This window comes from Nicotiana sylvestris, chromosome 2 (genome assembly GCF_000393655.2).
Source record: "Nicotiana sylvestris chromosome 2, ASM39365v2, whole genome shotgun sequence".
Taxonomy (NCBI): domain Eukaryota; kingdom Viridiplantae; phylum Streptophyta; class Magnoliopsida; order Solanales; family Solanaceae; genus Nicotiana; species Nicotiana sylvestris.
The window spans coordinates 206,669,914-206,697,173 of NC_091058.1; the positions used below are offsets into that span (position 1 = coordinate 206,669,914).

At 38.9% G+C, this 27,260-nt stretch overlaps 1 protein-coding gene, 1 long non-coding RNA gene and 1 other non-coding gene across 3 annotated transcripts; 1 reads left to right on the top strand and 2 right to left on the bottom strand.

Moving 5' to 3' along the window:
- The first annotated feature begins 4,092 nt into the window (after positions 1-4,092).
- Positions 4,093-4,199, top strand: LOC138886690 (small nucleolar RNA R71). Its single transcript, XR_011405733.1, has one exon. It is a non-coding gene; the product is annotated as a small nucleolar RNA R71 (small nucleolar RNA).
- Positions 4,200-11,737: 7,538 nt separating this feature from the next.
- LOC104224668 (uncharacterized) lies at positions 11,738-12,469 on the bottom strand. Its single transcript, XM_009776351.2, has one exon. The coding sequence runs from the start codon at positions 12,467-12,469 to the stop codon at positions 11,738-11,740; it is 732 nt and encodes a 243-aa protein (XP_009774653.2).
- Positions 12,470-19,624: 7,155 nt separating this feature from the next.
- On the bottom strand, positions 19,625-21,000 carry LOC138886450 (uncharacterized). The gene is made up of 2 exons (XR_011405182.1): positions 20,563-21,000; positions 19,625-19,776 (listed from the first exon to the last, which is right to left on the bottom strand). It is a non-coding gene; the product is annotated as an uncharacterized lncRNA (long non-coding RNA).
- Between the last annotated feature and the right edge of the window lie 6,260 nt (positions 21,001-27,260).

Below are 27,260 nucleotides of genomic sequence, written 5' to 3' on the forward strand. Positions count from 1 at the left end.
CTTTAGGAAACTTGTCACCCATTTTGCATTATTGGTTGGGAGAGCCACTGCTTCAACCCACTTGAATACATAGTCCACTGCCACCAATATATATCTGTTACCATACAAGATGACGAACGGCCCCATAAAGTTTATCCCCCACATGTCAAAAACCTCCACCTCTTGAATTGTGGTCATCGACATCTCATGACGGCGAGATATGTTGCCTCTCCTTTGGCATTAATCGCAACTTTTGACCCAAGCATGGGCATCCTTGAATAGGGTAGGCCAATACAATCCCAATTCCAACACTTTTGCTGCTATCCGGATTCCTCCAAAGTGTCCACCATATGGTGAAGCATGGCAAGCCTGCAAAACAGAAGGTTGATCTTTCTCGGGGATACACCTCCGGATCATGTTATCAACACATATCTTAAAAAGTAGAGGTTCATCCCAACAGTAAGATCGACATTCACGGAAGAACGTTTTCTTTTAAATTGAGGATAGATCATAAGGTACAATACCTCTTGCTAAGTAATTAGCAATATCAACATACTATGGCGCCTCCTCCATTGTCACATCAAGTAACTGTTCATCCGGGAATGTCTCTGTGATATCTTCAACCTCCATTCTTTTTTCTGCTCCTTCCAACCTCTAGAGGTGGTCTGCCACTTGATTGTCCGTCCCATTTCTGTTATAGATTTCTAGATCGAATTCTTGTGGCAAAAAAATCTAATGAATCAAGCGTGGCTTTGACTCCTTCTTTGCTATCTAGTACCTAATTGTTGCATGGTCAGTATAAACAATAACTTTTGAGCCAGTTAAGTACAACCTGAATTTGTCGAAGGCAAACACTACTATGAGCATTTCCTTTTTCGTGACAGTGTAATTAAGTTGTGCACCACTGAGCGTCCTGCTTGCATAGTAAATCGGGTGCATCATCTGGTATTTGCGTTGCCCTAAGACTGTTCCTATAGCATAATCACTGGCGTTGCACATGAGCTCGAATGGCTGCTCCTAGTTGGGTGCAACAATGATGGGTGCAGTCACCAATCTCTTTTTCAGCTCCTCAAAGGCCAACATGCAATCATCATAAAACACAAAGGGTTGATCTTCTTCAAGCAGCTTACATAAGGGGTTAGCAATCTTGGAAAAAACCTTAATGAACTGCTTATATAACCCGGCGTGCCCAAGAAAACTTCTCACTACCTTTATCGAAGTGGGTGGCGGCATCTTCTCAATCACATCAACCTTGGCTTGGCCAACTTCAATTCCTTTTTTGGGTACTCGATGCCCCAATACTATTCCTTCTTGTACCATAAAATGGCACTTCTCCCAATTCAGCACCAGATTTGTCTCCACACATATTTTGAGCACACTTCTTAGGTTGTGAAGACAATCTGCAAATGAATCCCCCACTATGGAGAAATCATCCATAAACACCTCCATAATATCCTCAATCATATCAGTGAAAATGGCTAGCATGTACCGCTGGACTGTAGCTGGTGCATTGCAAAGTCCAAAGGGCATTCTCCGAAAGGCAAAGATGCCATAGGACAAGTGAAAGACATTTTCTCTCTACCTTCCGAGGCTATTGAGATTTGGTTATACCCCGAGTATCCATCCAAGAAACAGAAGTGGGATCGCCCAGCTAACCAGTCCAACATCTGGTCAATAAAAGGTAAGGGGAAATGGTCCTTCCGGGTGGCTGTGTTCTGTTTCCGATAGTCCATGCAAATCTGCCACCCCGTAACTGTACGAGTTGAGATTAGCTCGTTCTTCTCATTCTGTATTATCATCATTCCTCCCTTTTTCGGTACACATTGGATAATACTGACCCAATTGTTGTCAGAGATTGGGAAGATGATACCCGCACCTAACCATTTGATCACTTCCTTCTTCACCACCTCTTTCATATTCGGGTTCAACCTTCGTTGATGTTCTCTGGAAGGTTTGTGCCCTTCCTCCAAGAGAATCTTGTGCATACAAAAAGTTGTGTTGATACCCTTCGTGTCTGCCATGGTCCAACCAATAGTAGTCTTACATTCTTATAACACCTATAGGAGTTGCTCCACCTGCACAACTAGCAAACCGAATAATATAATAATAGGTAAAGTAGAATTAGGCCCTAAGAAAGCATACCTGAGATGCGCTGGAAGCGGTTTTAGGTCCAGCTATGGTGGCTCCTCTATCGATTGTTTCCCAGGTGGTGATGTTCTTTCTTCTAAGTGTAGGGGCTCAAACTCGGGCTCCCTTTTCCAGAACCCTTGACCTTCGAGAGCCATGACACTCTACCAATTCCTCACCATCCATATTTTCCATATTCATTAAGCAAGCTTCTAACCGATCCCTAACATTAATAGTCTCATCCTCCTCTTGTAGTATCACATCTACGGCCTCCACTAGTGAGCAATTTGCAAATTCGCTGGGTCTCCTCATAGATTGATGAACATTGAATATGATTTCTTCATTGTTCAACCTCATTTTCAATTCCCTAGTCTCCACAATCAATGCTCTCCTAGTGGCTAAAAACGACCTGCCCAGAATGATTGGTATCTCTTCATCCACTTGATAGTCAAGAATGACGAAGTCTACAGGGAATGCAAATTTCTCCACTTGAACAAGCACATCATCAAGAATTTCGGTCGGTCTTTTCACTGTGCGATCAGCCAGTTGCAACAACATTGAGGTCGGTCTAGCTCTGCCAATGCCCAATTTTGTATATATTTCCAAGGGCATTAAGTTTATACTAGCTCCCAAGTTACACAATGCTTTAGCAAAAGCATAACTCCCAATGGTGCATGGATAGTGAAACTACCTGGATCAGACACCTTTTGAGCCATAGGTCTTATCACTACCGCACTACAGGTCTGCGTCAGAGTTACAGTGGACAGGTCCTGGAAGTCAAATTTTTACGACATCAGGTCCTTCATCATTTTTGCATACCCTGGCATTTCCCTCAAAGCATCCATTAGTGGAATATTCAATTGAATTTGTCTGAGCATTTTTATGAATTTCCTGTATTGATCATTTTTCTTTTGCTTTGCTAACCTCTGAGGGAATGGTGCAGTAATCAACCTTTGCCCACTGCTTTGTGTCTTTTCTTTGTTGGAATCTTTTTCTACTACCTGTTCTGGGAGTTGTTCACCTTTCTTCTCATTACCCTTGTCAACTTGTGCTTGCTCGATTACAACCTTGGTGAGCTCTGACGACTCATCGATTTCTAATGTAACTGGAGTAGCTGGAGTAGGTGGCGTTGTCTCTCTCCTGGCTTCAGCAACTTCTTGCTCCTTGTCTAAATCTCTCCCATTCCTGAGACTCACTGCCATGAGCTGATTCGGGTTCTGCTCCTTTGGATTAAGGTTTATATCTGCAGGCAATGTTCCTTGTAGGCGATTGTTCAAGGCCATAGATAGCTATCCCAATTGAGTTTTAATGCCTTTGATTGCTGAATCATGTGCAGCTAACCTCTCTTGCATCTTTCTATTTGTCCCAATGAGTTATTACAGCATACCCCTGATTTCGATCATGTTACTATCTTGCTGCTGATGAGGTGGTTGGCAGGTCAACTGTTGCTGGTGCTGGTGATTATAGCCATGTTGCCTTTGATAAGGCATGACTTGGCCTTATGGTCGTGCTCCTCCTAGATTGGGGTTGTGTTGTGACTGGTTCGGTTTGTACTGCTGGTTTGTTGTTGGTCCCCATTGCTGCCCACCTTGCCTTTGACCTCCAAAATTATTGATATAATTCATGTCTTCTCTGAATCCCTGGTTTATGCAAGGAGTGAACAAGCCTCCATGTGTGGTATCCACAATGTGCACCTATTTCGTACCCATCTCATCGATTTTCTTTGTCAACAACCTCATTTGGGTCATAAGAGTGGCTATGTTTTCTGCACGTGTATTGTTTGGGTCAAGAGCAATAGAATGCACTATTGGAGTGAGTGTTGTGTCTCTCGTCATCCAGCCTGAATTTTGAGACATCTTGTCAAGAAGAATCTTGCACTCTGTGAAAGTTTTGCTCAAGAATGCACCCACGGCAGAAACATCTACATTGGCCTTCAGATTGTCAGCCAAACCCATATAGAATCTCTGTCCCAGTATCTGATCTGGAATGCCATGGTGAGGACACTTCACCAACATACCCTTAAATCTCTCCCATGTTTCTTGTAAAGTCTCAGTCGGTTTCTGCCTGAATTCCAATATCTCATCAATCTGCCTCATAGTTTTGTTCGATGGATAAAACTTGTTCAAGAATTGCTTGACTAGTTCCTCCCAAGTAGCAATGGATTTTAGTGGGAGTGAATTCAGCCAAGTTTGATCCTCCACATCCACTGAGAATGGGAACAGTAATAATTTGATTGCCTCAGGGGTCACATTTGGCTGTCTTTGAGTGACACATATTGATAGAATGTTCTTCAGATGTTGTTGTGGGTATTCGATGTATGACCGAAGAACAACCATTTATTCTGAAATAGGTGCAACATATTGTTGGTAACCTGGAATATCTCCGCTTGTATCTGAGGAACCACAATTTATGTGGCCAGGTTATCCGCAATTGGTTGTGCCCAATCATAACGAGCAGCTTTCGGCACAAGAGGTGCTACCACTTTGACGTTTGGGTCATCTAGATCATTCCTATTGTTCTTGTTGATGTTATCTATGTCACCCATTTCAATTTCAATTTGTTCATTTTATTTCAGCTATTTGCTCTTCTTGTTAGCCCGGTTCAATGTCCAGAATGCTTTCTCGAGATCTGAGAGTCCTTCAAAGAGTTCACTAGTTGTCAAAGAGCTTCTAGGCATTCACCTGCGTCACAAAAGAGTTCAAACATGAGAATTTCAATGGAAATATATTTAACACCACAGAAAATTGATCTAAACTAATAGTCCTAGTGCAATAAATAACACCGTCTTGCACTTAAATTGCATTCATTTTAGAAAAAATGTCAACCCGTGGCCAACTTCGGCACGACTAGCGTGCGACGTGTGCGTCAGCCTACCCATTTGATTTTAAATGATGCTAAGTAACCTTAAATCACTATCATTAAGTTGTAGTAGGCACTTGTACCCTGGTTGCACATTTACACTTTCGAGCTAAGTATGGGGTGCGATGTATACCACTATGACTTAATGTTACACATTATACTAATATGTGTTTTGTATCTTTTGCAGGTGATATGGCCGTCTTGAAAATACCAACTAGAAGCCATGGAGCTGGTGGTAGTGGTAAGTCACCCCCAAAGAAATCACCGATTGACAAGAATGTAGCACAGAAGGGTAACATAGAGGCACAAACAAAGGCTAGGCATAATAAGGTAAAGACTGGAACTTCCGAGATGGACCCTGAGGCCACCTATCTAAGCAATGAGGTGCCTGCATAAATACAGCAAAGGGCATGTCAAGTACGACCATCTTTGCCAAGAGAGGTTCCAGTACAAATTAGAGAGGTTCCATAGAGGTTCTAGTACAGATTAGAGAGGTTCCAGCAAAGGCCAAGAAAGGTTCCAATACAAATTAGAGAGGTTCCAGCAAAGGCCAAGAGAGGTTCCACTACAAATTAGAGAGGGGGCTTCAAAACCATCACCGACCAAGAACAAAAAGTAGCTGAGGTAAAGGGAAAAGGCAAGGCGACAAGGGTTGTCGAGTCTGAATCTGAAGATGACTCAGCTAAAGAGGAGGAGGCAGCGATTTAGTGTCCCGACAGTGAAGGGGAGCCGAGTGTTCCAAGTGCTACTAACATATGGGAAACGAAGTTCGTGAGTGAAAGTGCGTGGAACAATGGAAGCATATAAATACTAAGCAAATCAATCCGATACTGTTTGAAAGATCATTGAATTTTGAGGCTACCAAGTCAAGTTCTCCAGATATTTTGCGGTCATAGAGCAGAATGGGTGGACACGCTTTGCTCAAGGACCGAAAGGCGTAGCAAATTTGACTCTTGTGTGTGAATTGTATGCAAACTGGGACCCTGACAAGGGCACTGACATTGTTTGGGTTTGTGGGACTCAAGTTGATATCTCTGCCTCAGCAATAAATAAGTACTACCGCATACCTGCACAGTCCGACTTAGAGTACTGTAGGAGAATAAAGACCGAATGTGAACCACATACTTGAGGTGCTGTTTTGGGGATCTGGACCAGCTCAGTGGCAAGCAACTGATGGGTTGTCAAAGACGTACATGAACAGAGAGGCTCAAATATGGTTGACTTGGGTCTGCAACAGATTCATGCCAGCAACGCACAAGTCTATGGTTATTGGGAGCGAGTATTCTCCGTATATGCCCTAATGACAGATATTTCGGTGAATATTGGAGCGATCATACGAATTCAAATGGCAAAGACCAGAAAGAACATGTAATTGACACTATACTTTGTGCACACTTTGACCGCGTTGCTTTTCCAAACACAAATTGACTGAGAATGATGATGAGATTCGTGGAAGCACTGAGTCGAAAGTCCGTGATATTTGCTCTGTTTAGGTCCCATCAGAAACAACTATAAAGAAAAAGGTCAATGGTGAGCGCATCACTAATATGGAGGGCGCACTTCAGTAGTTGCGAACAGAGTTAGAGACACGAGACCGTGCTTTGCTAGCCGCACACGAGACTAGAGATCAGTGTATGCGAGAGCAGTTCAATCTGTTGCTTTAGGTTGTTCGTGGACAGAGAAAGGTATGATGCATTGGAATCCAGACAAATTTGAGGAGTCGGTGGATGCAAAATTGTCTGCTTTGAGTGCTACTGATGGCACAACTACTGAGGTTCGAGAGGTGGCTATTGGGGAGGTTGTCCCAACTAGGGAGGGTGAGATGATAGTAGTTGTTGACACATCTGGTGTCACATTGGAGGATCCATCAACATTGCGGACCGAGGGTGTTACCGGTCCCCACCTGCAGCCTGAGATATGATGAGGGAGTTTCTGACACCCACTCTACTATTGATTATTTATTGTTTCCTTTTGTGATACTGTGCACTGGGGACAGCGCACCCTCTTAAGTGTGGGGTAAGGGTGTCAGAATTTGATGTGGCATGTGTTTAATTGCTAGTGCTACATTTTGTCATGATCATACTGAAGGCCATTGTAATTGTATAATTGTAGTCACCTTTTTGTTGGCGTAATCCCGGGTTTTTTTAAAACCACGATTCTTTTCCGAGGATGCCATTATCTTGAATAGGGTAGTCGTAGGTAGTTTTTCTTTATCAAACCATGTAAAATAATTTGTGGACTTTGCCCGATGATGGTATCACCTAGACAGTTTTCTTGAGGGTTTAAAGTCTAAAGAAAAATGCAAAAAGACTTTTTTTATTTATTTTTGTTTTTTTATTTTTTTACTGATAATGGAATGGGAAGAACTTGAGTATCTATGCTTTTTGATATATTTTATGTTGGGGCTTAGAGCTGGAGCATTTGCACTGAGTACTTTCTTCTTTATTCTTGTGACTATATGCCTTGAGAGTATATGTGTTTCTTTTGATGCCTAGGCTCTTCTATTGACTCCTTTTGTTACTTCCTAGTGTTTGGATTATATTATAACTGTGCTAGTTGCTTTAACTTGAGAGTCGGGTCTGAGCCGTCCTGAGTAAGTCATGTGCATTATGGGAGGTGAGATTTTGGTTGTACTCTATGCCATTCATTGTTAGTCTAGAACTTGCCCCGTGTGTGTGTCGAAGCAAATAATTAAGTCTTGTGTATTTAGGAAATGATATAGGCGTTTCTTTGGTTGATCCTTTAGTCTATCTGCCTACCAGTGATAAAATTTATCCTTTGTTAGCCCATTTGAGCATGTAAGCCTTTTTTTTTGGTACCCACAGTACAAGATGAATCCCATTGTTCTTAATTAAATCTTGTTGAACCTTTACCTCCGAAAGCACTTAAGTCGCCAGAAGTTAAGGAAAAGAGATTGGGTAGTTTTTTTAGTGGAACCATGGAACGTCCAAAAGGTGCATGTGTATATTGAGAAAGCCACTAGCTGGAAATACTAATTTATGGAGGTTGTTGAAAAGATTGATTTAAAAAAAAACTCCAACTCACTTTGATATGTGCTAGTGCTTATGTAGATGTGCTTAAAGTCAATGGTCTATGTTATTTACAGTTTCGTAGCAATATGTTGAGTGATCATATAGGGGATGTGCTTAAAGGTTAATGTGTATTGTATTAAAAGTGCTTAGGAGGGTTAGTCACTACTAACCATATCTATCCTACCCGTCCCATAGCCTACATTACAACCCATGAAGACCTAATTGATCCTAGATTTTGCGAGGTTAAATTAGTAGAGACTTACATTACGGGCAAGCCTATGGTACGAGCTGGGGACATATGAGTTTTTTATGAGAGTGAGTGAATTCTTTCATTCTGTGAGTCCTTAAATTATGCTTGAATTCATATTTGAGTGTGCGGACTGATTACTCTCATTGTTTTGATGGCGAGGGCACATGCTTTACAGCAGATTGGTAAGGAACTCGTATCTTTAGTTTACACAAGAAGCGAGTCACAAAGACAAATGTAGTGGAGTCAATTTTTGAGGCTAGGATATTAGAAGAGTCACCCAAATATTTTAAATACTCTTAGGATGAGTTTAGAACTTGAGAAATGTATGAAGAGTGCATATCCTGGGTTCTAAGCATTGATATAAACCGTTGTCATTGGTGTGATACTTGAGTATATTTTGAAAGGTATTTCTTGCCTATGCGCTTAATTTTAAGTTGCTCGAGGACGAGCAAGAGTCTAAGTGTGGGGTGGTGATAAATGAGGAAAAGTACATATTTTTGAGTATATTTGCATATAAATTCTTGTGTGAGTCGCGAAATATTACATGGTTTTTGAAGTGAAATATAATCATTATGTGTGTATTATGTATAGGAACAAGTTTGGATGATAGATGATCAAAAGATGACAATTCGACACAAAAAGAAGAAATTAAAGGATTGGGAGCTCGTCTATTCTCGTGCGTGGCACGAAGTCGGACGCGAAAAAGGAGAAAAGTTAAGGCAAAAAACAGCGAAGCAAAGAAAAGGCATGGAGCACTTCATGAAATGGAAGAATTTCAAAAGCTGGATCCGCGTCAAAGTTCGCGTCTAGCACGAAGGCAGACGCGGATCCGCATCAAAGTCCGCGTCTAGCACGAAGGCAGACGCGGATCCGCTTTCCCTAGCCGAAGTGGGATTGGAGAATTTCGCCGTTTAGCAACCCTAAGTGATATAATTACATCAAAAAAATAAATTTTGGAGGGACACAATATTTTGAGAGGCAAGAACACACAAGGAACAAGACGGAGAATCTTCTATGAGTTTTTCATCTTCTTCTTCTTCTTAATTTCATTGTTGGTTATGACTTTTTACATTGTAATATTGTTTAGTAGTATGAGTAGCTAAACCCGTCATATAGGGTTGATGGAACCAATTGTTGGATGAAGTCTTCATTATGTTTTGATATAATTGAGCTGTTTTTACTCTATAATTGTTCATCCATGTGTTTTCCTATGATTAATTGAAAGGGCCATTGATTAATCGTGTCTAGTTACCTTGTGTTGCTTGAGAAAGAACACTGGGTTAGATTGTTGTTGAACAAAATCACTTTCGGGTAAGTTAAGAGATTAATTACTTGAATTTAAAAGTGGGGTTAGAGATAACGAAGCTTTGGTGGGATATTTCTGAGTTGTATAAATTGTTAACTAGAGTAGTTCGAGAGAATGCTTCTAGTAAATTATCGTAATTGATCGAGAGATAATTATGGTAGCCCAGAACTTATTATCCTTATATTGTGTTACGGCGAAATTATAACTAACGTGTCAGGAATTAATCCGGCAATTGGGAAAATCAATAGGCCTAGATACTTTTACCATTGAATTCAACTTTATTCTTGATTATTGCTAGTTTTATTGTCATTTTTCCTTAGTTAAATAAATTCTACTCATTATCCATTAAAAATCTTGCATCTGAAAATTATCTGAGCTTATCATTAGCATTGTTGAAAGTTGTAGTAAATAGGTTTGTTCCCTGTGGGATTCGACTCAGGACTTGAATCGGATTATATTTGCAGCGACCGCTTAATCCTTTTTATAAGGCATAGTTGGGCGTGACCAGACTTCCTCCTCAGCCTCGGGTATTACCTTGGCACTGAAGTTCACTTTAAAGTCGGCGAACACTTGTGATTTTATCATTTTGCAAGGTTGATAAGTGATGTCGTGCTCACTTAATCCGATCGCCCACTTGGACAACCTCCCTGACAACTCGGGTTTGTGCAATATGCTTCTTTATGGAAACATGGTGACGACCAATATTGGGTTGCACTAGAAGTATGACCTAAGGTTTCTTGAAGCTATGACAAGGTCTAAGGCTAGCTTTTTAGGGTGAGGATACCTAGTCTCAGCATCGTTAAGTGTTTTACTAATGTAATTAATTGGATATTGTGTACCTTTCTCTTCTCGAACTAGGAATGCACTTATCACTACTTCTGAAATAGCAAGGTAGACAAGAAGACATTCCTCGGGTTTGAACTTTAAGAGTAAGGGTGGTGATGATAGGTATTCCTTGAGTTCCTTCAGTGCTTGTACACATTCAGGCTTCCATTTGAGGTCGTTATCCTTTTTGAGTACGTTGAAAACCCGTGGCACCTGTTGGATGACCTCGAGATAAATTTGGACAGGGCGGCGATTCGACCTGTTAGTCTTTGGACTTGCTTCTTAATGGTTAGATGTTTCGATATCCCATTGATAGCCTTAATTTTGTTTGGATTGACTTCGATTCCATGCTGTGATACCAGGAAGCCTAAAAACTTACCTGAAGTTACACTAAATACTCATTTCTCGAGGTTCAGTTTCATCCCATGCGTCCATAATATTTCAAATGCTTCCTTTTAATTATTGATGTGATCCTCGACCCTCGCGGATTTTACCAACATATCGTCAATGTATACTTGCATAGTTTTGCCAATCTGGTTTTGAACATCCTTGTGACCAGCCTTTGATAGGAGGCTAACGCTTTCTTCAACCTGAATGGCATGACTGCGTAGCAGTATGTTCCCCTTTGAGTGATGAATGTGGTTTTATCTTGGTCTTATTTTTCCATGAGTATCTGATTGTAGCATGAGTAAGCGTCCAAAAAATATAGCATTGTGCCTGTTGTCGCATCAATGAGCTGGTCGATGCGTGGTAATGGGAATGAATTCTTTAGGCAGGCTTTGTTCAGATCGGTGAAATCTACACACATCCTCCACTTCCTGTTCTTCTTTTTGACCATTACCATATTGGCAAACTACTTAGGGCCCTTCGACTCCCTATAGAGCCATTGGCCAACAGTTTCTCTACTTTCTCGTGGACGGCCTCATTGATGGTAGGGTTGAACTTTAATCAGACATGCCTTACTAGGGTGTAGTAGGGGTCGACATTTAGCTTGTGAGTGGCTATCCTTTTGGGGATGCCGAGCATATATGTATGGCTAAAGGCAAACAAATCTGCGTTAGCTATTAAGAATTGACTAAATTTACCTAGGTCTTGGAGTTTGCAGCCGATGTAGGCCTTTTTGTTGTGGTCGTTGTGATCTAGATGGAGGGGATCGAGGTTCTATATGGTCGATCCTGCAGTTTCGACCATTTCTTCGTCCTTAATGATGTCCCTGGCTTCGATCTGCATGGACCTCGACCATGCTGATTGATATGCTTCTTTTTATTTTTCATTCCTTTGTTGGGTTGTCGTACTGTCCAAGGTAATCCGATAACATTATTGGGGTGTGCGTTGCTTCCCTCGTACGCTGAATATTCCTCAATGGGTTGGGAATTTGATTACTTGGTATAAGCTAGAGAGGATTGCCTTCATAGGGTGTATCCATGATCGACCTACGATGGTGTTGTATGTTGTGTCCTGATACATGGTGTGGAATATGGTCTCTAGCGCCACCCCACCGGCGAGGACGGGGAGTGTGATCTCTCTCGAAGTTCGTTCAACTACATTGTTAAAGTCGGTTAGTGTGATGCAGCACGACACTATCTTATCCTCAAGTCGCATCTGTACGAGGACTTGAGGATGGATGATGCATTCTATACTTCCATCATCCACCATAATTCTCCTAACATAAGTATCAAGAATTTGTGAAGTAATGACAAGTGCATCATTTTGAGAGAAAGTCAAACCGTCGGCATCTGACTCATCGAAGATGATGCTTTCTTTGAGGCCGTCATACTGTTCGTGGGTGATTGATCTCTTGAGTTTGTGAATGGCGGTGAAGTTGATGTTGTTGATAGATGCATCGTCAGTGCCACCAATAATCATGTTGATGGTGCGAGCAGGAGAAGATGGCTTTGGTAGGCCTAGGCGTTCTCGACCTCTTGTTAATATGTTCCTATCTTTGTCCCGGAGTAACTCTTTGAGGTGTCCCTGTTGCAGCAGGTTATCCACCTCTAATATTAGAGCGTGGCAGTTTTGCGTTTTGTGTCCACGGTTTTGGTGGAACTCATAGAAGGTGTCAGACTTCTTGGTGCTTGAGTCGGACCTCATCTTTGGTGGCTACTTCACCTTTGTTTCGAGCTTCTCAAGTGCGTAAACCACCTCTGTAGGTGACACAAAAAAGTTATGAGTATATATTAGGGGGCATACCGCGATCGTTTCTGTGGATATCTGATCTCGACCTAGAGGGCCTATCTTCGCGGTGGAAGTTGGGGATGGGTGCCCTGATATAAGGCTAAGGCCGGTCTCTGTTTGGTCACTGTACTGGAGGGTCTCTCCTTGCATTGTCCCTGCGTTCCCTCCCGTGTTTGGATTAACTAAGGTGAGTCGTCGGGTTAGCGCAATGAGGTCTTCATCATCTACCCCGACCTCAACACAATCGACGTTGTGGATCTCATCCCAGGTGGTGATCCACTCTGAATCCACACTCAACAATGTGTGGAATAGGTCGTTGGAAGTACAGTACCGAACTATGAGCCAGGGTCGATTTACTCAGGGAGCTAAATGTGAGTGTTAGAGTGTACACTTGATGAGTGTAGAAGAAATAGCTTAAATACGCTTCCAAACAAGATAGTATTGCAAATTACTTCTACAATCTACTAACAGTGATTAACTAGAGAAATGAAACTACAGATTGATTCATTATTTTTGGTTGTTTTCAAATAGGTAAAAGGCCTAGGGATTCAACCTTCGCCTAAGTGTTATCCTAATGGGTTAATTATGTTAACACTTATTTTAGTGAGCAGGGTGTATTATAGCTCTCAACTCTAAGTTACCCACTCAATACCTCTCCTTCATAGAGTGATTTTATCTAATTTGGCTTTCTCAAGCCCAAATAGGTATCAATCCAAATAGTTGATATGAACTCAAGTCGGGTTTTTCCTATTTCTAATTCAAACCCTTTAATTAGGCTAGTCAAAACCTTAACTAGCCCAATTTCTTGTTAGCCAAGTTTTTCTAGACTAGGTCCCTCTTTCTCAAGTAAAGATCAAGTAAAAAAGGCATGAATCAATGTTTGCAACCATTTATTCTAAAACTAAAGCATGAACAAAGCTAAATAACAAATACCCAATCAAAAATAAGTATTAAATTAATTACCCATAAGGTTTACACTCTAGGGTTGGGTCACAATCCTAGAAAACATCTAGCTACTCATAATAGATATAGAAGAAAATAAAGAAGAAACACTAATTAAAACCATAATAGCAAATTAAAATAATAAACTAATGAGTTTTTAACCCAAAAATGTCACAAATTACCAAAAGTGGTAAACTACAATGGCAACAGCTAAAAAAACTACCAAACATGACCTAAAAAGTAATTCTCATCTATTTATAGTGGCCCAAAATTCACTGAAAAAATGCCCTTCGGGAGGATAGGCGGCCGCACAATTCCATGTGCGGTCCACACTTCACTTGGATTTGCAGGTTGAAGACTTTGGCGTCCGCACAATTTGGTCGATGGCCGCACTTCAGTATTTGCGGCTACACTTTTCCTTGTGTGGCTGAACTCTTGGCAAGGATTCATACTTGGTCATTTTGCAAACTCTCTGAACTTTTTGAATTCTTGTCAGTGCGACCTTGTTTTGCGGCCGCACAAATTGTATGTGGTCCACACTTCACATCAATTATCATCTGAGCATCAACATCAGTTCTGCGACCGCATAGAGAATTCTGTGGTCTGTGCTTTGTTATGCGGACCGCACTTTTGGCCTGTTGCGGCCTTTCTTGTCTTATGAACCGTAATACTCCTTTTTGAGTTAGATTTCTTCACTCAAGTTCAATTCTCCAACATTCCTACAATTTTCACAATTTTATTAGTTTTTGGGAACAAAAATCAACATATTCGGACTAAAATTAAAGCGAGAAGGTACTAATAAGTAGTTAAAATTAACACTTACCAGGTAGCCGGTGGGTACTTCATCAATCAGCTCAGCTTATTTCTAGTCACCTTTGAGCCTTCTCTGTTCAGCCCATTTTGGAAGGCTGCCACGGCCATTCCTTTGGAGACATTTGGTAAGGTCATCCTCACCCTGTTGAATCGGGCTAAGAAATCCCTCAGTCCTTCCTCTGGGATTGTTTGATGGCGAAGATATCATTCACCCTTGTTTAAGCTTTCTTGGACCCAACATCCGTTGTCACGAACTTGTCCGCCATATCTTTGAATGTTTCTATGGAATAGGCTATCAGCTGCGAATACCATGTCAACGCCCCTCTTGTGAGGGTTTCACCGAATATTTCAATAAGATGGAGGACACATGCTCTTTGGTGAGGTTGTTGCCTTTTATGGCGGTGACATAGTCCTCAGGATCAGTCATTCCATCAAATATTCGGAGGTACGAGGGCATCTTGAAAGTTTTTGGTATGGCATGAGGGGCTATTTTTTCCCTGTATGGTTGTTCTACGAGCCTACCGACATCTCTCTTTGGTAACAATTTGGGGGCACCTGGTATCTTGTTTACTCGTTCTTGGTCCTCCTTCATCTGTTCCTTGAGTGCCTTTTGCTCATTTTTCATTTCTTCCATTCTCTTTAACACAATGGTGAGGACATCGTCTCCTGCACTATCAACAACTGTATGAGTGTTACCTAAAATAGAAGGGTTCGGTTAGTCGTCTCGTTCGTTCCTATGTGGTGTTGAGTGGATGCTTGCTGTTTACATGATTGTGCATGGCTTGCTTGCTCATTATGCTGACCAAAGTGTCGGTTAGCCAAACTTCGAGGAGCCTTTTCATAGTGGGTAGTGCTTCCTCTTCTGCGGACGTGGAAGCCTCTTTCCCATTTGGTTTGGTTGTGCTACAGAAGGGTGTTGGTGACTTCCCTACCTTGGGGGATGTCATGGGGGATACCTGCTCATCTTGAGTTTCGTTCCCTTCGTCGATGGCACCCATAAGGTTGAGCGGTACTATAACAACCTGAACGGTCGTTTTGAGATTTTGCACCTTGTTCGTCAGTTCTCGGGCATGACTTGTCCCGTGTGAGGGATTATGACTTATGTAAATCGTTGGTTTTGGTTTTCAGGGTAATCAGAATGAATTTGGAAGAACAGTTCTCAGTTCGAAGCTTGAAATTTGAAAGGTTTGATCAAGATTTGACTTCTTGGTATATGATCTCGGATCAGGATTTTTATGATTTGGTTAGCTCCGTTAGGTGATTTGGGACTTAGGAGCGTGATCGAAATGAATTTTGGAGGTCCATGGAAGGTTTAGTCTTGAATTGGCGAAATTGAGATTTCGGCATTTTCCGGTTGATAGGAGAGATTTTGATATAGAGGTCAGAATGAAATTCCGAAAGTTGCAATAGTTCCGTTGTATCATTTGGGATGTGTGTGCAAATTTTCAGGTCATTCGGACATGGTTTGGTTGGGTTTGTGATCAAAAACGGAATTCGAAAGATTTTAGAAAGTTTGGCTTGAATCTGATGTGTTTTGGTTGATTTGATATTGTTTGAGGTGTTTTGAAGAGTGGTACAAGTTTGAATAAGGTTTTAGGATATGTTTGTGCCTTTGGTTGAGGTCCCGGAGGCCTCGGGTGAGTTTTGGATGGTCAATCGGATCATTTCATGCCTTGAAGGTGTTGCTAATTTGCAGGTTCAGCTGTTGCAGAGTTTTACCCTTCGGGATCACGTAGGGGCTCTCGCAATCGTGTAGGGCTTTCTGAGGGGCAGTCTATTTTGTTCAATGCGTTCGCGAAAGATTAGTTGTGATCGCATAGAGGTAAGGAGATTGTTGATCGTGAACGCGTAAGGAAGGTCGCGTTCGAGTAGAGTTATTTGGACCTGGGGTCTTGGCTTGATTTTTTATTCATTGCGAATGCGACAGTGGGTCCGCGATCGCGTAGTGTAAAAAGGCTGAGCATCGCGTTCTCAGGGTGTTTTATGCATTCACATAGAGTAAATTTTGGGAGCTGAGTAATTGTGCTTCGCGATCGCGATGAAGGAAAAATAAGAGCTGGGCAGAATTTTTTAAAAACACATTTCCGCAAATTTGAGGCTAAGTTCCTCCATTGTTGGTCAATTTCAAAGCTTTTTGAAGAAGATTGAAAAGGGATTCAAGGGGAATCACTTAGAGGTAAGATTTTTGAACTCAATACTCGATTCTTGTGTGAATTCTATTTAATTAATCATGGAATTAAGCCTAGTATTGAAGAATTAGGGCTTGAATTTGGAGAGTGTAAATTGGGGATTTGAGGGGCCATTTGAGGTCCGATTTTGATGTTCTTGGTATATATAGACTAGTGAGCGGATGAGGATTCTATTGATATAATTTTTATCGGATTGCGAGACGTGGGCCCGGGGGTCGGGTTTGAGCAATTTAGGGATTTTTTATGTAAATTGGATATTTTCTAGTGGGTTTCGTTCCCTTAGCATATCTTAATGATTATGTACTGATTGTGGCTTGATTTGGAGCATCCGGAGGTCGATTCATGCGGGCAAGCATCATAGGCTAGAGTTTGGACCAGATCGAGGTGAGTAATGATTGTAAATGATGTTTTGAGGGTTTGAAACCCCGGATCGCACATCGTAGTGCTATATTGAGGTGAGACGCACGCTTGATGATGAGAGTGGGGTCGTGCACTATTAGGGATTGTGACTTGGTCCATTTCGATTGATGATTTTACTGCATATTTGACTGAAATCTATTTGCTCCATCATTATTTGGGCTGAATGCCATATTTGAGCTTCGTGCCAACTATATGAACCCTTCGGGGATTTTGATTGATATTTCCTCACTGTTTTGACTTTATACTTGAACTCAGTCATGTTATTTTCCATTGTTTTCAAAACTCAGCCATGTTTACTCAGTTTGATACTTAAATGATATTTTAAATAATATTTTTGGGCTGAGCATAATGTTTTACTGATGCCCGAGAGGCTTATGTGATTTTTGACTGAGTAAGGCCGAGAGCCTGCGATATTTACGCCACGAGGTAGCTTGTTGATATTGATATGAAGCCGAGGGCTTGTTTATGATGCCACGAGGTGGCTTGATATTGCGCTTGGGCCGTAAGGGGCCCCTCCAGGAGTCTGCACACCCCAGTGAGTGCGGGTACCCATTGAGATGTGAGATATAGCCCGAGGGGATGGTATTGTTCTATGTGATTGCCCAAGGGGCTGATATTGTTCTATGTGATTGCCCGAGGGGCTGGTATTGTTCTGAGATATTGCCCGAGGGGCAAAGTTGTTGATATTGTGCCCCAGGGGCGAACCTTATATGCTTATCCTTTTTATTTGCCTGTCATTTACCTGTTTAATTGTGTATTTATGCTTGAGGGGCGGATTTCTGTGCTTATCTTCACTAATTGTTTTGCATTCATTTGTGTAACTGTTGGAAAAGTCATTTTCAAAGAAGTTTAAACTGAGCTAAGATGTTTTAAGAGATTTTACGGCTTCATTGCTTTCTTACTGGTTTTTGAACTGCTTCTATACAACATGTTGATGCACTTTTCGTGATTTCTTACCATTCAGATTTTAGTTATGATTATTACTCACTGAGTTGGAGTACTCACTTTACTCCCTGCACCTTGTGTGTAGATTCAGGTATTTTCGAACCCGGTAGCGGGTATTGGCTGATCGGAGGCCGAGGCATCGGAGTTTAGCAAGGTAGCCGCTGGCGTTCGCAGCACTGCTTTTCTCCCTCTTCATTTCATTAGTCTATATTTTGTACATTTCAGACTTTTCAGTTGTATTTAGACCCTAGTAGATGCTCGTGACTTGTGACACCCCGATGTCGGGCTGTATTCATTTTCGCACTTGTTTTATTTTGCTAAGTCTATACTTGTTGGGGATTTATTCTTATAAATGACTTAAATTGATTTATTTAACTGTTAAAACTGAATTTGGGAATTGTGTCGGCTGGCCTTGTCTTCACGAGAGGCGCCATCACGACCGAGTCCGGTTTGGGGTCGTGACATGGACGTTGTTTGTTGCCCTTGTCCCCTTTCCTTGGTTACCTGCCATGGAATCCTTGTATGCACAGAGAAAAAGGATATTCTGCAGCGCGTTAGGTTAGTAAGTCACAAAATTTTGTGGATCTGAATGAAAACTAATAGTGTGACTAAGAAATTCCCACAGACGGCGCCGAACTGTATAACCCTAAATTTAAATCTAGATTTTTTTATACAATTAGATTTATAGAGAAGAGGGTTAATCCAAGTCAATATTAATATCTGTCACACCCCTTTTTACCCCTCCAAGAGATAAGTATAAAATGTTATGGATTGTGGGTTAAAGAGCTTTTCCAATTAAAGCGACAAATTTGAAGTAGGGATTATTTTATTTACAGAGTCGCCACTTGGAATTGATTTCTACTGGTGTTCCAAGTCACCTTTTATTTGAATCCCTATTCAAAGGAAGGTTTGACTCTATTATTATTGGTCTGCGAAAACAAAGTCTGGGTAAGGAATTCTGTTGACCGGGGAGAAGGTGTAAGGCATTCCCTGAGTCCCGTGGTTCTAGCATGGTCGCTTTATTGACTACATTTGGCTTGAATTAAACTTGGATAAACTGTGGTTTATTTGATTTTTTATGCTTTCCTTATGTCCGTTTTTATTTATTTAAAAAAAATAATAAAGAAAAGATTTGAATAATAATCTACAACTTAACTAATGAGAGAAAATTATTGTTATGAGTACTAATTTAAAAGATGAGAGTAATGAGAGAAAATTATCAATTGACATTGCTTAAAACTAGTAAGATGTGGGCTTGTCTTGACATTGAATGAGGCAGCCCACTATTGGGTTGATGGAGTCAAATGGGCTCATGTCCAAGACAAAATCCAAAAGCCCATATGCTTTTGGACTTTAAATCTGCAGATATGGCCTTTTAAAGCTATGTTACAGATTTGGCCATATCTTGCTATTTGCAATCCGTAGCCAACTATTTATAAAAATAAGTTTACAGATTGTCTTTCTAATCTACAACTTAACTACCTTACTAAATAAGTATTTTTTAAAAGATAAAAAAAGATTATTGGGACTCTAAAATATAATAATAATAATAATAATAATAATAATAATAATAATAATAATAATAATAATAATAATAATAATAATAATAATAATAATAACTTAGCTTGGTGATAACAAAGGGACAAACATGGCTACAAGGGTTCAAATTTTAATATATATGCTCCTTTCAGACAACCAAATGCCAGTGGAATTATATCTAATGCTTTGCAAAAATAAAAATAATTAAAGATGCTTAACACAATTTAATTAACTAACATATCGTTATAACATTATCAAACATTCAAGAGCATATAAAAATGAATTACAATAGAAGGATAAAGCTACTAATATTTCCCAACGTCATTATCTTTCATTCCAACTCGATTTTATGAGTTTACATGGTCCGAAAATTACCTGGACAGCAGAAAGAAGAACAAATACAGCAGAGTCAGCTCTTTCCAAAATCAACAGCAAAACAATTAAACGAGCAACAACAATAGCAAAAGACAGCAACAATCGGCAGATTCAAACCCAAGAAACTAGAAATACCCCAGCAAAATAGTACAATTATGTAACTCCAGAAAAATCTTTCAAAACTACTCTATTTTCCTTAAACAAGTTTTTCACTTAAGAATCAACTCACAAAAGCTGCTAAGGGATATTATAGCTATTGATTTTTTTTCTCTTTTTGTGTGCCTCCAGCTCCCTCGTAAGATGGAGTGTCCACCTTTTATATCAAAACAATCAACTATTTCAAAAAAATTAAAAATCAATCTTTTTGACAGAGTTTTCTACAAAATCTGCTCTTAAATTCAAAATGCCAGACTTTCTGGTTCAAATCTTGCCAAATATTTCAAACAAAATCTGCTCTCCACTATTCAAAGACATACTTTTATTCAAATACTGTCCAAAGGTCTACATTTTCTTACCAAATAATTTGACTTTTGAGTGTTGTACTCAAAGAGTCTTGAAGTAGAAAATAAACAATCAAACAAGTACCATATACTCTTAAATATTTTTCACTACCTCACTTTTATCAACACAAAACTATTTTACTACTTCAACAAGTGCAAAAACAGAAAATTTGACATTTCAAACTTCAAAAACTAATGCTAAAATAATTAATAATAGACAAAAATAAGATCTGAAAAAATAAAAATAAAATAAAAAATCAGCCACGAAAAATAATAGGATTTTTACCATTTTATAATTCAAGTGGCCGAAAAAATGGTGGTATGCCAAAAGAGGGTGTTCGGGGAGGTCGCCGGAATTTGGCCGGATTTTGATCGCCGGATTTTCATGGTGAAATTGGCATCAATAGCTAGGTCTTGAGGAGCTTTATCCATTGATGTAAGTATTGTGGGGTGGTAGTGGTTGGAGCTTCAAGAATTTGGGCAAAAAAGTGACGGGAAAGTTTCCTAGATCTAAGTTTCAAGGAGTTTGAGGGATTTTTGAAGGATTTGGTTTGGAGATATGGAAGGAGGAAGTTTCATGGTGTGAATTTGGAGGTGTATGGAGGTGGTCCGCCAGCGGCGGCGATTTCTGACCGGCGGCAGTGGGCGGAGCTGGAGCGGCGTAGAGAGAGTGAAGAGAGAGAGAAGAGAGAAGAAGGAGAAAAGAATTATGGGTGAAAATGAGGACAATTTTCAGATTTTTGAGGCTTTAAATACCTAAGCCAAGAGTGAATGAGATCCATTGGATCAAGATGGAATGGATGGGTATGATTTGATCTTGTTTCATTTAGTGAAACGACGTAGTTTTGAGGCAAAACTACGTAGTTTCAGACCCTTTCAATGGCAGCCCTTTATCTTGCACTCTTGGACACTTTTTCTTTCAAATTTGGCCAAATTTCTTCCTTAATCCTACTTATTAAACTAATTTTACACAAATAAATTAATTAAATAACTTATTCTAATGATCAATTAACTAGATTAATTCACCAACTGAACAACTAGTTAATTCTTAAAATGCACAAATGAAGAAAGAACTATATTTTTTTTGTATTTTATGATAGGAAATATGCAATTAAAATCACAAAAATTGAGAAAAATAATTAAAATAACAAAACACTAATAACTTTAGGAGGTGTTAAATAGTGCAAAAATTAGGTGTTCACAATATCCAAGTAGCAGATATAGTATTGTTATGAAAGGATATTAGACGTGTGTTGTAAGATAAGAATTCTTAGATGAATAATGACTTAAGAACGTGAGAAATAACAATAAATGACAATAAATGATATTTAAATAACAAATAGAACAAGGTTCATCAAACAAGGGTGAGATTTTCCACTGAGCCTCTTGATAATGATGGATGATAAAAATCAATTGAATATTCCAGTTCTTCTTGGATCGGGAGAGAAAGATGGAGGAAAAAGAAGTATAAAGATAAACTTTGTATGTATTCAATAAAGAAAGAATTTTCAGAGAGAATGTCCATGTTGTTCTTTACCAAAATGTTCGATCCCTCCTCTAGAACTATATCTCTTCCTATTTTTAAGGATACATGGGTCAAAAATCCTGAATGGTACAACAGAAGGGGATATTCGTTAGAATATCCTCTAGGAAATCTATATTCTTAAACTAACTGTTACTGCATGTGTTCGTCCTCGTCCTTGTTTTTATTAAGCCACCTAGACCTAGACGATAAATTTGCCTTCTTCATATGACCTCGATCTCTTGAGGTCAGGTTGATACATCACAGGCTTCAAAGGCTTTATCTATGTTGATTGGGTCAAATATATGACATGATGATTTCCGCCTATACAGTTTTCAACCTCGAATTTTCAATATGAAAATCAGTTCGAAAACGCTTTGTCTCCGAACACTTCCAAGTTAATGTTCAAGCTCCTTAAGTATTACGATTTCCAATAAAATCTGATATCACTTAATCGAAACAAATCATAATGTAGATAAAAAAAGAATTGAGCCAAGCTTTAATGGTGTTTTTAGGTCCTACTACAAGTTTCTGCTTCCCAAAGAGGAAGAGGAAAGTGGTCTATTTTGTGTCATTTATGGCCCACTTGACATAAGATGCCAATTTCCCCCCTTTTTTCTCTTCATTATAAAATGTGGCTGGCACTTGGTACCGACAATCAAAGACTAGGGGTCATCTAATCTAGTCTAATTGTAGGAGTAGTATAGAACTTTTCATTTAGAAAAAAAATAAAGAGAAGCAACCTTAAGTTTAATCACTTAAATATCATCTATATAGTTGAAGTTTATAGAGTCCGGAATCAAAATGTGGTTATGTTGGACTTATAGAATCAAAATGTATGGAAAAAAAAAAGATTGGTGACCAAAATATATATAACGCCCTTTTAAAGGGCGCTATACCTTAACGGTTATTTGCCCGTTAAGGTATACGACCCTTTTAAAAAGTGTTATATGTATAGAGCCTTTTTGAAAGGCGCTCTCTATATATATATGGGCCCACCGTTAACATCCTTTGTCCTTGAGGTCTAAGGTTCCATTCCTTCTGCCAGCATTATTATTTTTCCTCTTTCTTTTTTATTTTTCTTTCTTTTTTTCATTATTTGGTTTAAGTATTTAAATATAAATACTTTAATATTTATAATTACTTTAAATTTTATTAAAATAATTTAATATTTATTAGAAAATTATGATTTTTGAATTCATTTAAAGTAAGAAAAGAAAAGAAGCCTTTTACTATTTCGTTGAAAAATCTACCGACATTTTTAATTGTTATTTTGAATTATACGTAAAATAAAATTATTTTTTTCTCCTTTTATTTTCAAATTAGAATTGTGATTTTTATTTTATAGTTAAAATTTTCATAAGAGAATAATATATATAGTTTAATCTATTACTTGAATTTTTTATATTTTTTGATATCTTTCTTTTTAAATTTAGTTATTAATCAAAATTCTAACTATATTTTTCCTGGGCCGTGTGGATTCCAAGAACAAAGAAAGAGGGACGATAACACTGTGCCTTCATAATATATATAGAGCCTTTCAAAAAGGCTTTATACATATAGCGCGTTTCAAAAAGGCGTAATACATATTACGCCTTTTAAAAGGGCGTTATACCTTAACGGGCAAACGGTTGTTAAGGTATAGTGCCCCTTAAAAAGGCATTATATATATTTTGGTCACCAAATTTTTTTTCCCATACATTTTGATTCTTTGAGTCCAAAACAACCACATTTTGGTTCCGGCCTCAAAATTTTAAAAGTAAGTTCAAGATAGCACGCCAAGTTGCCCCCACAAAAAAAAAATTACTCGCATTGGATGTTTATTCAAAATTAATCGATATAGGTTGATATGTAACATTAATATAAATTTTTATCAGTTAACTGATATATATTCACTTTAGTTTGTGACTCTCAAAGCAGGGGCGTATGAAGGAATATTTGTACCCGGTGTCGAAATTTATAGAAGAACTGGAATGTTACTTTGATTATCATACTTTTAGACAAAAAATAACCTTAGTTTATTGGCTTTGTTGAGTCTTAAGTTGAAAAAGATTTTGAGTTCAATTCTATTTCATCACAATTTTTAACTACAAAGGCTCTCTCAAATATTTACAAAAGAAAAATGTGCTAGTTGAGGTTTGAACATTTGACTTCTTAGAGCAAAATCAAGCATAAAACCTACACACAAGGCGCAATTTATGTCAAGCGGTGTCATTTTTCTTACTTATCCGTTTCCGTACAGTATTAATACATATATTTAGTAAAATTTTCCAACAAAGCGGTGTCGCATGACACCACTTTAGGAAGCGTGCATCCGCCCCTGTCTCAAAGGTTAAATTTTTTTGTTAATCACAATATGTGAATCAAATAGTTCACGTTCACGTTTAAACAGAGGTGGATCCAGGATTTAAATCTTGTGGGTTCAATTTTTAAAGTTTATAACATTGAACCCATTATATTTTTAAATATGGGTTCATATATACTGTCACACCTCCTTTTTGCGCGCCCGCCCCGAAGGATAAAATGCGTGAGGGAGTTTTTCCAATTTAAGTGACAATATTCGAAATGAGATTATTTATTTAATTCAGAGTCGCCACTTGGGAAAGGTTTGGCTTTTGGTGTCCCAAGTCACCGGTTTATCTTGAATCCCAATTCGAGGAAAATATTCGACTTTCCAAATGAAGTCTGCGAACCAGAAACTCTAAGTAAGGAATTCTGTTGACCCGAGGGAAGGTGTTAGGCACCCCCGAATCTCGTGGTTCTAGCACGGTCGCTTAAATTGTTATAATGGCTAAATATCTGATTTTAATACATGTTATAACTTGTGTGCTTTTATTAGGTTTAAAACCGCTTTTATTATTATTATTATTTATTTTTTATGGAATTGCAACGTCGTGAAAATGCATTTCGAACCACGTCACAATCAATGCGCCCGTGGTTGTTAATACATTCTGATTCTGTTGAGATTTGGATTTGGGTCACATAAATGCGCACCCGAATTGAAGAATGTAATTTTTTTTAAAAATTGTGCCTAAAAAGTCTAACGCGTTATTATTTTTGGGGAGGGCAGTGGAATTCACTAAACAACCCATCCCAAATTCTAAATAGTTTATTATGACCAATTATTGAGGGCCCTGCAATTTGCATTTTTATTTGGCGAGGCTCGTCTCATTTTTTGAAAGGATAAACCTACAACGACTACATTTCTATTATGTTTGTCTCTAAAATGAAGGAAAATACACGTCAATTAAATTAACACGCTTGGCCAGCTCCGGCCTCTTATTAATTATCAGATTAATTATTTATGAGGCGGGGAATTGTTTCATGCCTTATTCCATGAGCGAACATGCTTTTAACTTAATAAAGGAAATTGCATACAAGATTAATAAAATGATAAAACTCATGCTAAACATTCTTCGAGTTGAATTTAAACTAACTTATTTAAACTAGGTTAATGGAATTAACTATTAGAGGCTGCTACTAATGGAGTTCGAACATGGTCCTATAAACTGCCTAACAAAATCCGATTTTGACAGAGTTAACTCAAATGATTAAAAGCTATATTGCGTTTAGCAAGGTTAGTAGCAGTCTACCCTGTACATGCAGAACAACAACAACAACAACAACAACAACAACAACAACAACAACAACAACAACAACAACAACCCAGTGTAATCCCACAGGTGGGGTCTGGGGAGGGTAATATGTACGCAGACCTTACCTCTACCCCGAGGGGCAGAGAGGCTGTTTCCAGGAGACCCTCGGCTCAAGAAGGCACCCTATACATGCAGAATATAACTAAAAATGAAGTCTAGTTATCGATATACTAACTACTCGTGCATTCCACAAATTACATAATTATATCATACGTACAACCAAACAACTGTAAATCACATTACTTAAACAGACTAAGTTTCAATTGAGTACAAAACTACCTACTGTATTTTCCTATTGAGTTACAACCTAAAGAATTACGCAAATCTACTAACACTCTATAAGGCTATAGGCACAGCACCAAATGATTGAAAATTCTTCGCGGCTTTCATTTCATACTCATTGTTACTGTTACATCAGTGTGAGATTTGAATGTGTACCTGGATGTTGAAACACAACAGGAAGGAGAAGAAAGTAGAAAAATCAGCAGCAGCAAAAGAAATGGCAGCAGCAACAGCGGCAGTAACGAACAGTAGCAATAGCCAAGAATCCAGTTGCAATTTGAGAATAAATCAAGAAGCAAATAACAACAAACAACCAACAGCAAATGACCAAAGCCTAGGAAATCGAAATATGGCCCAGAAACAACAGATTGCAGAGGAGAAAAACTACTAATGTTCGAATGAGTCCAAAAAGCTTCAAAACTTCAAACACTGGACAGGATTGCCTATTTCAAACTATGCTTCTGTTCTTTTATTAGGTGCCGGAGTTGAAATTCAGTTTTGAAACTGAATTTGAACACTGACCCCTGACTTTAAAATCAAGAAACTGAATTTAAAAGCCTCTCTAGACTGATTCTCAACCCAACTAGTTCTCTTTTATGTTCTGCCCACTTCCTTTTTTTTCTGATTTCCTTCTCTTTTTTATCCGAATGTTATCAAACTCTCTGCCCAAAACCCCCTCTATTTTCTGATTGTTCTGCCTCCCTTTCAACTCTTTTTCCTCCTCTTCAACCAATGGAAACTTTCTGTTTTTTTATAGGCAGGAATCCCCCCATTCCCCAGCTTGTTAGTGTCCCATTTAAACTGAACTCCCCCCATGTTCTCTTTTCTGTTTTTCCACTCACAAACTAAAGAAAGGTACCCCTCCCATGAGATTCCCCTGACATCCCCCTTTTTTATTGCTAAAGTGGCATGTCCCTTATTAAATTAGCAAGTATGGGCAGCATGAATATGCCCTGACAGTAAATGCTGTCCATTCTACTCTAATTCATTAACAACTGACAAAGCACATGATGCCCAAGGTCAAAAGTGAGTAAACATGCCATCAATTTAAACTAGATTCTGAAATCTATACTAAAACTAACAGCTATAACCAATCCTTAAGTGATTTTGATTCAACTAACAGGCTAACACATAATGTAATCAATTCTCAACTAATTCGAGTAAAATTAAACCAACATGAGTCAAATTACTACCATTCCAAACCGAAACTAATTGACGACATGTATCGAATCGACTGTGTGAATTACAACGCACACAAATTAATAGCAGATAACCAAAAAAAGCACAGAATATGATTTTATGTTGACAGGCACGGGGATTTGTGGAAAACTTAACTGATTGACGGGACTTATTCGACTCGATTACACAAACTGTAATTATACGTAATAAACACACAGAAACAAATTCGATCAAATAAAGATCTGGGTGAGATGGACAGAATAGTTGACACAATTGGAAACAGATCAAACTGACATTCAAACATACGAACAAACATTAACTAAAACAAACAACATGAAAAGAAAT

Excerpts from the sequence above, each read along its gene's own strand:
- LOC104224668 (XM_009776351.2), bottom strand. The coding sequence starts at position 12,469 with ATGAGGTCCGACTCAAGCACCAAGAAGTCTGACACCTTCTATGAGTTC.